The 15275-nt window shown below is 46.2% G+C and overlaps 1 protein-coding gene across 13 annotated transcripts in view; it reads left to right on the top strand.

Annotated features, from left to right (window-relative positions):
- magi2a (membrane associated guanylate kinase, WW and PDZ domain containing 2a) overlaps nt 1-15275 on the top strand; it is a 215331-nt gene that overhangs the window by 82831 nt on the left and 117225 nt on the right. For 11 of the 13 annotated variants that reach the window (XM_046379314.1, XM_046379311.1, XM_046379308.1 and 8 more), the window contains one exon: nt 6929-7045. Coding sequence is in view for 10 of the 13 variants with exons in the window: in XM_046379311.1 (XP_046235267.1) it covers nt 6929-7045 (117 nt within the window). In the remaining 3 variants the exon portion in view is untranslated. Of the gene's footprint in view, nt 1-5076; nt 5271-6505; nt 6791-6928; nt 7046-15275 lie in introns of those variants that run through there. The other 2 variants (XM_046379315.1, XM_046379317.1) reach the window with 2 other exon arrangements.

Below are 15275 nucleotides of genomic sequence, written 5' to 3'. Positions count from 1 at the left end.
CAAAGGAACAACAGTATTCAGGTTGACGTGTACAAGATGCACTGCAGGTGACTAAAATAGCTTTAAAGCAAACTTTTGGCACAATAACAGACGTTTCTTCATCACTGACCAGAATTATGTTAAGAGAAATAAGAAATAACCACAGATGGGAAAGTTTGAGCTTGAAATAATAGAAATGTTTAGAAATGTGAGCTGTTGTAAGCATTTTGGCCAAACAAATTTGTGTACCATATTTTTTAATAAAAGAAAAGAACATGAGTGACATGCAGGCTCCAGCTGTGGGCTCATTAGTGCTGCAGTGGGTCCTCAGTGTTTATCCCAGTTCGTCCACTTCTGTTGCTTACAGTCACAGCTGGTGCTCCTCCAGCAGTGTGTGTGTGTGTGTGTGTGCGCATGCAGATGAGTCTGCTCGGTGGAGGTAGAGCACCTTGTGTGATCACGTGGTTTTATGTAACAGCAGGTTCAAATGGAGTTCAGCCAGCTCTTTGGCTACTCCAGCAAACACAGGTGTGAGGCCATGCAGACACCTACATTAGACACCTCCACCTGCCATCGGATCAGGACGCAGACACTATCCAGGAAACAAGATCTCATGCACATACCAGGCGTAAGCTCAGGAAGTGTGATTGGATTGGTCCCTCTCCAAAAAGCAAATCTGGACACGGATCACATTTTGATGGCTATAAATGGAGCCATATGTCTTCGAATGTGAGGCAGGTTCGGGATTGCAATGTACCAGTCTGCCCCCCTCCCCCCCGTGCTGTTCCCCATCAATCCACTGCTTAGGGTGGCCACAGGAAGGCATGGCAGCCTGTGAAGGACATATTCCATTTCCTGCTCCAGCTGCACTATCTGCGTCCCTTTCCCAGGCCTCCCCCCCGCCAGCAGACGGCAGGCAGGCAGCTGCTGGGCTGAGTGAATTTCCATGGAAATGGGCGAGCCGGGGACGGTCAGCATAAAGCAACAGAAGGAAGATGCGCATTGTGATCACCTGTGGGGTTTGGAGAGCTGGAGGGAGAGGGACTGTGTTTTTCAGGCCGGTCTCCTGCATTTTCAGCAAAGGCAAAAAATGTCTGACAGGTCAGCCTCCACCTGTGACGAAGTCCCGCGTTTGCTCGGACGCGTCTCTGTGTGTGTGGACACCGTCGCTCCATAGCAACGCCACACACCTCTCCCGCCTTTTTCTCGACGGAAAGAGAAAAGGTGGAGGAAAGGGCTGGCTGTAGTCAATTTTAAGACTGAGCGAAGGGATCACAATTTAGATTGTGAGTCATGATTGAGAGTTAAAGAGATTGTGATGTTATCTTTTGGGAAGACTGCCCACCTCCAGTTCTTGCCTTAACTAGCGAAACATGACCCTAATTTTAGGTAATTTCACCTAAACTGTGAGCAAATTTATTGATGTGACGACGAGCCGGAGGAAGTGTCAACACATGCTGTTGTTACATAAACCACACTGTGGTGTAGGAACACAATATTTGTCTCCACAACATTTAGTTTGAGAGAGTGTGTGTGTGTGTGTGTGTGTGTGTGTGTGTGTGTGTAAACCCATCTGAAAGCCAGTTGGTGTTTATGGATTCCAGCACTTTCACCACAGAGTTGGCATCATACATGTTCATTGAAGACAAATCAGCGGAGTGCTCTGTGTGTGTGTGTGTGTGTGTGTGAGTGAGTGTGTATGTGTGTGTGTGTGTGTGTGTGTGTGTGTGTGAATGAGTCTGGCAAGGTTTTTAAGCCCATCCTGATCTTTTAATTAGTCTGATTATCTAAACAGCTGTCCGCCGGAGCTCCCCCTGACTTTAACACACACACACACACACACACTCACAGTGTGGCGGTGCTACATATGTGAGTGCCGACAGGTGCCCTCGGAGCGGGGTGTGATAAATATTGTCAGCGTGGCTCTGATGACGCCGCTGCGAGCTCTGACTGTCAGCACAGCCTCCATGCTGGATTTCTCTTGATAAAGTAGAAAGTTTTCAGACTTTCTGCGGGAGACTTTGAAGACTTGGCTGTCACAATACTCCTGAAGTCTTCAGCACTCTGAGCGTGTTTTCTGTGTGTCTGTGAGCTGCGTTCACGTCCGTCAGGATGACCTTGCATGCCTTCCACTCAGCTCCTTCTGAACTACAGTCAAGTCTTTTCTCCGTCGCTGCAGTGAGGCTTTCCGTGCTGCAACACAAAGCAGTTGTTTTTTTTAATTCATCTTTTGAATCTCTGTGTCTAAGTTTAAAATTAACGGGCTTGAATGAGTCATGAGTCATGATTCAGTGCTGGGTTATTTGATTTGCTTTCATTTCTGATTAGATTATGTGAATCATTTGATTAGTCGTGTCAGAATTAAACCAATCATCTAAGACATTTTTATTTTTTATTTTCCTCATTACAGAAAAATTAGATGTTTTGTACTGAAGACTCAGCTATCTTTTATCCAACCAGCTGTCCAAAACCCCAAGACTTGGACAGCAGAGTCATTTCATATCGGATTATCATTATAATTTTCTTTCAGCCAGCTAATCAGCTAATGGATCAATCGTTGCAGCTGTAGCTGGTGGGACTGAACGGACAGTCAGGTGATCAGCAGCGTCAGTGGGATTCATCTTCTGTTGCGCTGGGGATGTTTTAAACAATAATTCATGCAGCACTTGAGTCCGTTTCTATAGCCGCACCATCAGCACGGCTTGAAAACTACACTGATGCTATGAATGAATCATTACCCGCCCCAAAGCTTACTTTTTAACGGGAAACCGTAGTCAATAACCCATGAATACTTCATTAAACATGCAAACAGAATTAACATTGATGAAAGCAAATGTGTGTGTGTGTGTGTGTGTGCGCTCAGAGCTGCCATCTCTTTAAGGTTAAGTGCTGCTTCAGCTCAGCTCCTCCACGAGCTCCACCAGTTTGTGCCACGACGTGAGGCAGTTAGCTGTTATAGCACCTCCATCCCCCAGAGGAACCAGCTGCTCTCTTGTTTTCTGGCTCTCCACAGGCTGTTCTTTCTCTTCGCCGGCCTCCCGGTGGATTTACATGACACCTGCTGAGCTTAAATGGTGGATTCCCTTCTTCTGCAGAGCCACAGCAATTTTCATCCACCCATCTGTTTAGGAAACGGTTATCGTGGCTGAGTGTGGCTCTAAACGTGCTGGAGACACACGCTACACCTGCGGGAGGAGTCGTTTCATCTGATGCCATGTTGTGTTTTGGTTTGTTTTTTTCCTCCCACGTCTGTTACCTTTCTGCAAGGTCAAAGTGATAACAACCACAACTTTTGGTTTTGCTATTGTGTTCCACAAGCTGGTTTTTCTTGGGGTACCATCGCTCCACAGCCTCCGCCCTCCCTCCCTCCGTCCGTACACGTTTCTCCATCATACATCAGTCATGTTGGTGCCGTTGGAGCTGCAAGAACTGCTGAGAGAAACCTCGAGAGAAAAAGGAGAGCATCACATCTGTTTCAATGACCTCCTTCACCCTCCCCCCAAAAAAACAAACCACTGATTCCAGACCAGCAGGGCCTCTGCAAGAACTGGACCCTCTTGCTGTGCTGTATGTGCACAGAGAGAATCTATTTTTGGATACACGGCCAAATACTGGGCCATGCTGAGGAGAGCTGCAGTCACCAGAGTGTGTTCAAGCTGCCGCTCAGCGCTCAGTTCATTCTTAAGCTCTTCTACAATAACAAACTGTTCAGGCAGTCAGCAGAAAATCAACAAACGTTGAATGAATCAGACGAATTTGGAAACAATAACTAAACAAAAGGTGCTCTGACGCTAGCGGTAAGATAAAACATAATCTAATGCAAGACTAAAAGTCTAACATCCAGTAGAGAAAAGTTTAACATGCATGAAAGGAGGATGCATTTTGTTTTTATTTTATTTTATTTCTTTACAATTCGACCTGACTCCTGAAAATGGAATTGATTTAGTAACCAGCTTTAACACTTGCTAGTTTGCAGCTTCTTCAGCTGTTTTATGTCATAGTTTATCTTATTTATTTTATTTTATATATTTTGAGTTTTGGACTGTTGATCAGTCAAATCAAGCAGCAACACAAGCAAAAATTGTAATGGCATTTTTTTTCTTCATTTTATATACTAAATCAGCCTTTTAATTCAAAAGGAAATACATGAAAGATATGAAAATATTTTGCTTCAGCCCTGCTGTACATGCAGATGTAGCTGAATGGCTGACTGAAGGCAGAACAGATCTTATTTATATAAAGATGTCAGCACACTCTCATATTTTCTGTTTTACTGCCCCAAATCCTGATATAACATCTGACATTGTTCGCTTCCATTTCGACTTCGTAGCCTCTAAAGTCAAGCTGCGTTTGTGGGCTTGCAAATGTGCATACAAGCACATAAATTTGTGTCATTACCAAAGGAGAAGAGGAAGAGGAGGGGAAGGAGTTGAATGGAAACACCGCATGACCAGAATGGACAAAAAAAATAAAAAATAAAAACAAATGTCACCAGAAACCATTGATGTCGTGTTGCTAAACACAAGACTAAACAAACAACAACCTAATTAGTAGAAATTCTGTTCTGAGGAAGCAAGACGACACTGAAACATAATGTTTAGTTTGAAGATGTTGATCCAGGTCAGATCCAGGCCATGTGGATGCTGTGAGCCTGGAGGAGGAGGAGGAGGAGGAAGAGGAGGGTGAGGGGGGTGAGGGGGGGTAGATGTGGCAGCGGATGGCTTTTAATGTGAAAGAGGTGTATGAAACAGATGTAGTGCCTCGTGCTGCAGATGGGGGGCATTGCAGGATCTGAGAATCTGGAGGACTCTAATAGAAAGAGGGATGTCGGTGCGATAGGTCCCCCACTGCCAGAGCCGCTCTCTCTCTCTCTCTCTGTCTCTCTCTCTCTCTCTCTCTCTCTGTCTCTCTCTCCCCCCGCCTCGCTCACTCGCAGCAACACACACACACTTTTTTCCCCTTCCTCTTCTCTCTCTCTCTCGCTCTCTCACACTCTCCCCCTTTGCCTCAGTGTCTCTCACTCATTCCTCTGCGCTCTCCTGTTTCATCTCCCCGCTGTGGAGTGCAGTGAGAGAGCTGATCGCCGGCTGGTCGTCTGATTGGGGCAAACAGAGACAGAGTTGAGGCACCTGAGGGACAGGACAGCACTTTGAGGTGGGGGGTAGGAGGAGATTCCAGCAGGAAAGATCCGGCGCAAGATTTTCCTCCCGCGGAGATTATTTGCATCACAAAACCTGTGGAAAGAGGACTGTGACACTATACTGGCTGCACAACCGCTGTCCACACAAGAGGTGCCATTTACTGTGTTAATTTATCTGTGTGTGTGTGTGTGTTTCTGAGTCTGCTCACCTTTTCAGTATGCAGATTCATTGGCTTGGCTTCTTTTCTCATGCAAATGTAAATTGGCTGGCGTCTCTGACGGAGACACAGACGGTGCCGGTCTCTGGAATTCAGGTTTGCACGATTCTGATGCAGTGCTCCGCAAATTAGTTCAGCTCTGATGGATTAGTGCACGTCTGTGAGTGTGTGTGTGTGTGTGTGTTTTGAGAGCACACAACTGAAGAACCAGAATGCGCTAAATTATAGACCCCCCCCCCATATGACAGAAAACTTCCAAACTGGGTTATTCTTGAATTAATGTGCTGCTCGTTATGTTTCGCACAGTTTCATCCACCTTCTGACTGACCTCTTTTTTGTAGTCGATCGCGTGTGTTTTCGTGTTGGGTTGCATCTGTCTGCACGTGTGTGTGTGTGTGCGTGCTGCCGACACGTCTCCGGGATATCATGCCTGGATGTCACTGCCTCGGGATCACAGAGGGGGAAGAAGGGGAGGAGAGGGTGGAGGTGGGGTGGGGTGCGGCGGGGGGGAACTAAATGCTGTGCGGCTCCGTGCCAAGTTGCTGCCTTACGGAGGTTTCTGAAGGTTAGGCGAACGTCTTCTCAGCCTGTGCAGCCACTCCGTCTGCTTCACTCCTGAGCAGAGGAGTAACAGGAATGACAAGTGAGTTGGTTAAATCGTCACTCTGAGGAATCCCTTAAGTAACGCCAGTCGACCCCCACAAACACACACACACACACACGTCCTCTCGTCTGTCCTGTCCTTGTGAGTGTGTAGCAGAGTAGATAGATGGAGTATTTGTTGGGGAAGAGGGAGGAGGTGGAGTTGATGCTTGTTTTAGCCTGCCCACCCCCACCCCTTCTACGCCCCCTCGGGATTTGCCCTCACCGTCCATCTCTCTCTCTCATCATCCATACTTCCTTTTCTCTGTCGCTTCCTGCATCATCCTTTTTTTATCTTCTGTCCTGCTGAGCCAGCAAGATTTACTGGTTTGAAGTGGACGTCCCTTCACACAACTGGGACTGCCGGAGTGGCAGAGAGGAAAGGGAGGACAGGAGGGGAGGAGGGGGAGGAGGGGGAGGAGGGATGGAAGTAAAAACAGCCCCCGGGGGCGGGAGCAAGCAGGTGATTTATATGTAGACATTTCTCCACATGTGTTTGGCCAAGGCTCCAATTAACACCTCCACCAATCGTGGCTGCACTTGTCAGACGCTGAATCCTAGAGAGGGCAGAGTGTGTTCATTAGCGCTGCCTGTGTTTGTTTGGAGGGATTTAGCGAATTCAAATTGTTTACTGTGGTTTCCAGTGGTTTCTGGGTCATTTGTCGCTGCAGTGTTTTCGAGCTTCATCCGCTCGCTCTTCAAGTTTGGAGATTGCACAGACAACAGTGTGAGTCAAGCTGTGTTTTTTTTTTTTTTTCTGGATAATTCACAAACACATCAAGCTGCCCTCATTTCTGATCAAGAAGCCAGAGTAAGTTTGTCTTTCCTTCAGCCATTTCTTTAGCTCTGCGGGAAAACGTTTTCACAGCCTGTCATGTCACAGAGTGATTGATTTGATGGACGAGGTCTCATTCGAAATACTCATTCCTGCCCCATTGTGCACCTCCAGGGGGCGTGATAGACAAGGACCTGCGCCACTACCTCAACCTGCGCTTCCAGAAAGGCTCGGTGGACCACGAGCTGCAGCAGATCATCCGGGACAACCTCTACCTCCGCACCGTCCCCTGTGAGTTACCTCGTCCTCACACCTCCGTCACTTCACACGCTCTTCACCTGCGCTCACCTTGTCGAATGAAAAAATCTTCATGTTCCCTGGAAAGCAATTTACATGTGGTGATTTCATTTATTAAAAATATTGTTTTAAAGGGCTATTTCAGAGTTTTAGTTCGTCACCACCATAACATTGTGGGGATTAAAGGTTTAATGAAGACAGCAGTTGCTGAGATTTCATCATATAAGCACATTCCCTAGCATGGATCAAACTCCAGAAACACTGGATCCTACATTTCCCATAATGCAACTCTGTTATCTCTTTTATTTGACCCTCCAGCTTGTAACGCAGCCTTTTTACATCAGTCATAGCTTTATTTAAATTGACAGCAAGCTTTGTTTTCCAAGGTCAGGTATCATGCAGTACATGTAAATGCAAATACAACAAACCGTGAATCAAACAGTCAAAGAAAACACACCAAAAGGATGCAAAGGGTCTTAAAGTGCACAAAATGGACGAGCCCAGATTGTCCCATTTTGGTGGAGCATAATCTTTAGTCAGCTTTCCAGTCTCAGTATTAACATTTTTTCCGAGGACCAGGTAGTCTTGGGACCTTGTGCAGTGCAGGTCTGATCAGGCTCGTCTGGCTGTTGGACCTTCTGTCTCTAATCAGGCGCATGAACTTGAGTTATGTAGACAGTCAAGAGTAGGATTTCTGAGGGGCTTTAAGGTGCTGATACTTCTTAAATCAGGGAAGCATTTCAAAATCAGCACTTGTGTGTGTTTTCTGTGCGTTGTGTGTGTGTGTGTGTGTGTGTGTGTGGCCTTTATCGGGCTTATTAAGCACCCAGTGTTTGCTGCATAAGAGCTTAGACTAACTGATGTTTAATCCATCTCCTTCTGATTCCTAGTTGCCATTGGTTTGCTCAACATATGCTCACTGTCATCACTCCAAAGGCTGTGATATTAGAGAGTGTTTGTGCATGTACAAACTTTTATCTGTGCATAGCGTGTGTGCGTGTGTCTGTGTGTCTGTTAGCTCTGCATTAGCCTCACCGTGCCATTAGGCCCAGCTGTCTGGTGGCTAACTCTCCCCTGAATCCTTAATGGAGGTGCATTCTTCAAGGCCAGGAGCAGGCGGATTTCGCTGGAGCCACTTTTCTGCTGCCCTCTGAACAGAATACAAAAAAGAAAAAAAAGAGCTATTTGTTTGCAACAGAGGCGTAATTTTCTCTGATAACCACTCACAGAGGCGCTGCCGGTGAGGCATTGTAGATTGAGAAAGAGGTGAACAGTAAAGAGGGAGAACAAATGGTAGAACAAATAGAGGGAGTGAGAGAGACACACGAAAGGGAGTTGAAGGAAAGGGAGAGGAGGCATGAAGATGGGACATGGACTGTGATGACCACATAACCACACTGCAGACAAACTGTTGCAGAGAGAGCGAGTGAGGGGAGGTTAATTTGTGCATTAATGAAGCGTCAACAATGGGCCTCAGTGCTGCTGAAAGTCCTGGTCCTGACTGAGCTCGGCTTTTTATGTCTGGATGGATGGATGTTGGGGGTACACACTTGTGGAAATGCTGCGGTTTTTCCCACATTTTCTGTTTTTCACAGGGTTTTGTTGCTTTTTTTTCTGTTTTTTTGTCCCCACCTCATTTTTTTAGAGGAGGAGGAGGAGGAGGAGGTCTGGTTCTGCACCAATGCAGCTTAAATCAACAGATTCAATTAAGAACTTTATTTTCTGTATTTTTTTTTCTCTGAAAAGGACACAGACAGGATGGATAGACCTGTCAGATATGGCAGTGTAACACAGTGATCAAGCTTGCTTCATAGTGCAGGGAGCCCTGGGTCTCGAGTTTCATGTGATTTTACAAGAGGAACAAGAGTCTGAATGGCCCCCTCAAGGCTTCTCCTCTGGAGGCAGAACATCTCTGCTTGGGCGCAGACCTTGAGGTGATAACAGCTTGCGTACAACATGTTTACTGACGTCAAAAACAGAGTTATGTAGTCACTTTCGTAACCGGTGTACAACACAGGCACCACACCTTGTGTGGTTTTCAGTCTCTGTTCGCTGGGTCATCAGATCCCCGCAGTTCTTTAAATAAGATGAAAATGCAGCAAGAAATGTGCAACATGGACTTTTACTTCTTACTAGTTTTGTTTCTGGATTTCTAAAGTTCATGAGACAGTCTGACAGTCTGATGTGACTGCAGTCTGGACAGTCTGAATGAAACAATCTGCCCAATAACCTGATTAGATGTCATTAGCCGGATTATGTATCCAGATGTACATCACATGTTTCCAACAAAGAAAAGGGAAAGGAGACACTTATCTCAAACTCTAAAACTCTGAAACAGAGCTGTAAGACGTACGCCCGGTGAGATCTTTGATAAGTGATAAACCTAAGTGAGACTAAGGGGGCGAGTGAGAAAAGATAACCGCAAGTGATAGATCTGAAGTAGTTCATCAGAGCAATTTAAACATAACCCCTGAGTGGTACAGAAGAGACGTCTTTCGTGGGGTTGGAGACTGACGGGCACACAGTAGAAGAGTTACCGCCACCCATACCAATCGCGGCTCTTTGACGGAGCCGGCCGGGGCAGCTAAGGCTGTGCCAGCTCTTAGACAAATTGCCTGGTTGAAATCCAAGGTCAGAGCGTTAATAGCCTGAGCCCATGTGAAATCAGGCCTATCGTCTGGTAATCCACATAGATTTGATAGGGGAGATAGAGAGCGGAGAGGAATAAGTGTGTGTAGACAAGTCATGACTCCAAAGTGGGCTACACTGACACGACGACAACGGCTGAATTATTTAGGTAAAACTGAACTGGAAAGCACAGCAGTAAAATGTATAGATTGTTGCAATCTGACTTTCACACGCTTTAAGACACACATTCATTTGTAGGCCGTGTGTGTGTGTGTGTGTGTGTGTGCTCTCCAGAGCCGAGCAGAAAAATATCTGAACACAGCTTTTAAATTTCTGAGCTAATTTCAGAGCTCCACACGCGTGCATTTAGTTTAAATTTTAGACGTTTGGAGTAAATAACTTCAGCTCGTTCAGCTCATCATCTGAGAGATTAAGAACACGAGCGTGTCTCCTGTTTGCCCCTTGGAAAATGAGGACGAGGTCATCATCGTTTGATCAATTGATTCGATCGCTGATATGTTGATTTGCTGTTAGCCACTGAGACTTTCGTGTAGTCATTATATTTCTTTCTGTCTTGGTTGCCTTCCTCTTTCATTCTCTCTTTCTCATTACAGTTTCTCATACACACACACACGCCGCGTGTTCATCTTTTTCTGAGCGCAGCCTTTTAGCTCTTTGGACACAGTAAAGCACTTAGTGAAGAGCTAGCCAGGGTGTCTGTCTTTGTCTGTGAATGACAGAGCTGATGATTAAGAGGTCAGCTGCAGGTAAAAAGGTGAAGCGATGCTCCGTCGCTTCCCTTTTCCCTCAGCCGTCTCTAAATGACATGACAAGCTACACTCTGACTATACCTGTGTCTGACGCCGCACTCGCACCCCACCGCACTGCATTTGGCTTTTGTAATGCCCTCGAAAACGACAAGAAAGCAGTGTCCGCAGCATACTGAATGCTATTTGTGGCTAATGTCACATAATTTTGCTCAATTTGTGATGACGCACACGGACGGTTAAAGTCACTTGTTGTGCACTCAGCATTCACGAGTCTTTAAAAGGGCCCGAAAGGTGAAAAATCATCCAGTGATGTCAAGAAAAATGAAAAATCTGGAAAATTAGCATGATTTTCAGGAGCAGATTTTTTTTTCTTCTTAATTTCTTGTCCTGTAAATAATCTCTTGACCCCCTCAGATTTAATTATGGGGTGCTGACCCAGTTTACTACAGTGCTGACCGGCTATTTTGTAGACAAAGCAAATTAATCAACTAATGACTTCCTTTATAAACATAAAGTCACATGTCTTGTCGAGACATGAGTGATTTGGGTCAGTGCTGTCTTACATGCAGCGTAGCTTTCATTCACACGGTCAATAATAATACAATACCTTTTCCCCTTGTAATTTAACCCTTTATAGTGAGGAATGTTAGATAAACTGCCCAATCAAGTGCAACAACATCCACGGTGGTCTACTGCAGCCTGGAGGTTAGCGGAGAGCCACCATTGGACATCAGCCGTGTTGTTGTATCTCTCACAGTTGACACTGTATATATTGCCTAACCATAATGGCAGCTGTTAACCCCACACCATGATGCTTTTGGGAATCCTGGCTCTGTTGATAATAGCTTGACTAAAGAAGGAACGAAGTGGTTTGATAGCAGAGGAGGGACCCTTAAACAGAACATCGCAGTGAACGTCCGCTAATGGAGACTTAAAGTTTATGAAGGGTGTGATTGGATGTCCCCACGTCCGCGTGCGTGTGTGTGTGTTTCGCCGCTTTGCTACACTGCAGTGATTGTGTGTCCTCACATTTATGCGTGTGTGCTTGGGCCTGTACATGCATGCACAAACAACATATGCCTTAATCGCAGGAAGTCGTGGTTGAGACTGGGAGTTAATGGAGAGTTTGATGCCGACGGGGGCAATGAGTTTGTCATAATGGCTGGGGCAACTGTGCGTAATAGACTGCTGATGGTGTTTACTAATGAGAGAGAGAGAGACTGCGAGTCCATCTGTCCATACGCAGTTGTTGGTTTGATCATCCTGGAGTCTTGCGACATAACAGGAAATATGAATCTGTGACTGTCACACACTTTCTGTCAGTTTTGCCTGCTGCAGCCTCTTTCTTTCTTCTGACCGAGTGCATTCATTTTTATTTTTATTTTGAAAAAAAAAGTGCTCTTCAGCACTTCATACCTGAACTTAGCTGCAAGATACCTGTGACTGACCCTTCTCTCTTCCCATGGTTTGTCACGTCTGTGTTTCTGTTTAACAGCCCGGTGTCCGATGGGTGACAGTAATAATCAGAATAATAAAAAAAAGAGTAACGGCTCCCCAGTGCCCCTTCGTCCGTTATTTAGCATCTTTGTGAAAAGCCTAATAAACTCTAGAAGCGTGAGCCTCGCTCAGGAGCCTGGCCGGGGGGGGGGGGGGGCTCCCTGCGGAGCTCTGAGCTGGGGCCCAGCAAATAAAGGTTGACTTCAGGCAATGCTGCAGTGTGGGTTGTTTTTTTTTGTGTTGCTGAATGAGAAACGGGAACACCTGGTGTTTGTTTTGCTTGTGTATTCATTTGTCTCGTTGTGTTTGTCTGTCTGACAAAGGTTAGGCAGATCAGACATACCTTTAGTGTAAAGCTCATTTACTCTCACCCCCCCCAATACTCTCTGCTCTCTTTTTTCTCTCTCCTCACTTACTCATTGACTCATTGGAGGTCGGGTGGGGTTTCCATGGCAACTGTTTCCACTCCCCGTCTGCGTCAAAGGCTCGACTCCTCTTAAACTGTCATCCCGCTTTCTTTCTCTTCCCTTCCATACTCCTCCCCTTCGATTTCCCTCCCTTCCCCATCTGTCCACTTCTTGCCACGTCCTGCCGATGGAGACATCTAGAAACTGTGTTCTGGAAACGGGATTTCATGAAATCAAGTTCGACATAAAATAATGGTCCTTTCCAGCCCCGACTTTCATAAATGTGTTACTTTGACAAGCAATATCCTGTCTGCCATCACTCATCTTGGTGCAGAGGAGGGTGGGAGGGCACTGAAAGGTGGTGGGAGGGGGCGTGGACTTGGAGAGGGGTGAGTGTGTGTGTATGGGCTGGATGGAGGGGTTGACTGACAAGGCGGGACACAGATGCCGATGTGCCGGGTGCTGAGGGTGACACGATGCTGGAGGCTCGTCGGCAGCTGCAGCCTGCAGACGTGACGGAGGAGAGGTGTGAAATTAGCTCCCTGATTGGCCTTCATCTCACAAAGACTCCTTCGTCCAAACTCCAGCTGTCCTCCACCTTTGTCACTCCAGTAATGGTGTCACACAGTGAAATCCTTAGCGTGGCTTGCTTGCAGTCGTGTCACCGTGATGCTGTCGTGGAAACTTCCTGTTCCTTCCTGTTGAGGAACTTTGATTCTGCTGCCAGTTTAAGGACTTGACACATATCTTTCATAATATTTTATTTTATTAGCCACTTTCCGCATTTTCCATGTGCCTAATCATAAAGTTTGTAACTTATTCATCGTTTTGAGGCTCAGCGGAGCGTCGCTGAACCTCCTCGTTCCCATGACATGTGGCAGCCTGCGGGCGTTTCCGGGAATACATCTGTGAGGTGCTGGCGACAGAAAATGGCAGCGCCTTTAATTTGGAAACTGCAGACAATCAAAACTGGTGGATAAGAGAGTAAAAAACGGACCTGGACTCGCTTAATTGTGTCCACAAGGGTAGTCTAAGTGCGTCTTAATTCACACGGTGCTGCCGTCACGAAGCCCTGGGCTCAAATTCAGCTCAGTCAGTCAGAGGTGGGACGTTTCTATGGGACTCAGTCTGTCAGTGTGCAGTAAGTCCTACAAATTGAGCAGTGTGCAGTTTAAAAGAAGCTGTTAGCGTTTATATATATATATATATATATATATATATAAAATTCAGGCAAACCTCCCGATCCTCACAGCGTAGACGCACATTTTCACACTCTCAGCTCATATTTAGGAAGAACAATACGTCATCACGATGAATGTGCCTTGGGACGGTGCAGAACTGCTGCATATCTGGGACACTTGAACTCTCCCTTTTCTCCTGTGGGGTGACTGCAGTTATTGCCTCCATCCTTTTCACACACTGTCAGAAGATCCCATTGAACCGGCGGGTGGAGAAATCCCTTTCATTAAGCGTTCCTCGAGTGTTGTGTTTTCCCAGACTGTACTCGTTGTGCTCGCTATCTGTCCTCTGAATGCTCGGTATCCATTACGGCGGGACAGCACGCCGAGGTGCGCCGCACAGACCATACTTCACTGCCGAGCAGAGAATGTGCTGCCCTTATCTCTGGAGGAGTAAATGAAACCGCAAACCGTGGGCCATCGTTTTCACCTCGGCCTTAACTTCACACTCTTTTTTTAAACAATGACACAGCAGAGATTAGAATTCAGGGTGTTTATCAGGAGCACCTCGCGAGTCCCGGGACTCCGTGACCGATGACTCGAAATATGAAGCGAGTTTTTCAGTCTCACTAATCCTGCCCGGAAGTGGAGGTGTGATATGTTTTCCTGAATTGAACAGAAAGTACAGCATGTGTACGACAATGAAAGAAACTTCTGCAGTGGCCACAAACATTTTAATGACCAAATTTGGTGTGAGGTAAACAAAAGCAAGCTTTTCGTTTTACAGCTTTTGGGTTTTACATGCTGTGGCTAATTAAGCTAACATTAGCGCCACGCACTGGCTGAAATCGCCGTTTCCAGCTGAAACATTTTAAAATGAGAAGTGTGTGAAGGGTCATAAATACACACATGGTCACGACTTACAGAGTGAAGCTAAAGCAGCATATCGAAAAGCTAACATCCTCACCAGCTGATGATCTGTGGAGAGGACATGTAAAGAGACAGCACTGCTAATGCAGTACTTAATCTTACATTAGTACAAAACTTTTTGAGGCTGTATAACTTTTACAGATATTAAGTTAAAAAGCTGATACTCAAGAGGAATAACTGACCTTGTGTGACATTTGAGCTTTCCTGTCAGCCTCCTTACAGCCACGCATGACGGGCGGTTCAGGCCCTGCCAGCGCACCGAGGACACGGAGGTGTGTTTGATTTGGTCCACAGAGCACCTTGGGGACCCTCAGCCTTAATATTCATGGCTGGAGCCTTTGTGGCCAAAAGGGCGTTTCTTTGGCGAGCCGTGGACCAAATCACTCCCTCGTCTGTGGCGCTTCCCGCACACAAACCCACAGCCAGAATGACAACCATTCTGCATGAATATGTTCTCGAATAATTTGATTACATGACATGTGTCAAAGACTTGCGTCAAGGTCGTGATCTGGGGGAGGATAACTCGATTAAGAGATCCTGGTAATTTATCAATCTGTAGAATCACTTCTGTCAGGTGAACAGTTCTGTCAGCTCAAAGGTCATTCAGACTGAGACACGAGCATCAGTTCATGCTAAGTAATCTCAGTTTATCAGCATCCTGTAGCTTTAGTGTTTTGGTTCAGTCACGACGCTCTCATCATCCTCATTTCCAGCAGGCAAAGGATTGAAAGACCCGCTTTATGCTACACGAAGTGAGCGAGCATTTAGCAGCTAAAGAGCCAAATGTTTCCCTCGGGAGCTGGTGGAGACCAAA

This window comes from Scatophagus argus, chromosome 22 (assembly GCF_020382885.2).
Source record: "Scatophagus argus isolate fScaArg1 chromosome 22, fScaArg1.pri, whole genome shotgun sequence".
NCBI classification, from domain to species: Eukaryota; Metazoa; Chordata; class Actinopteri; family Scatophagidae; genus Scatophagus; species Scatophagus argus.
This window is presented reverse-complemented; position numbering and strand designations above follow the sequence as displayed.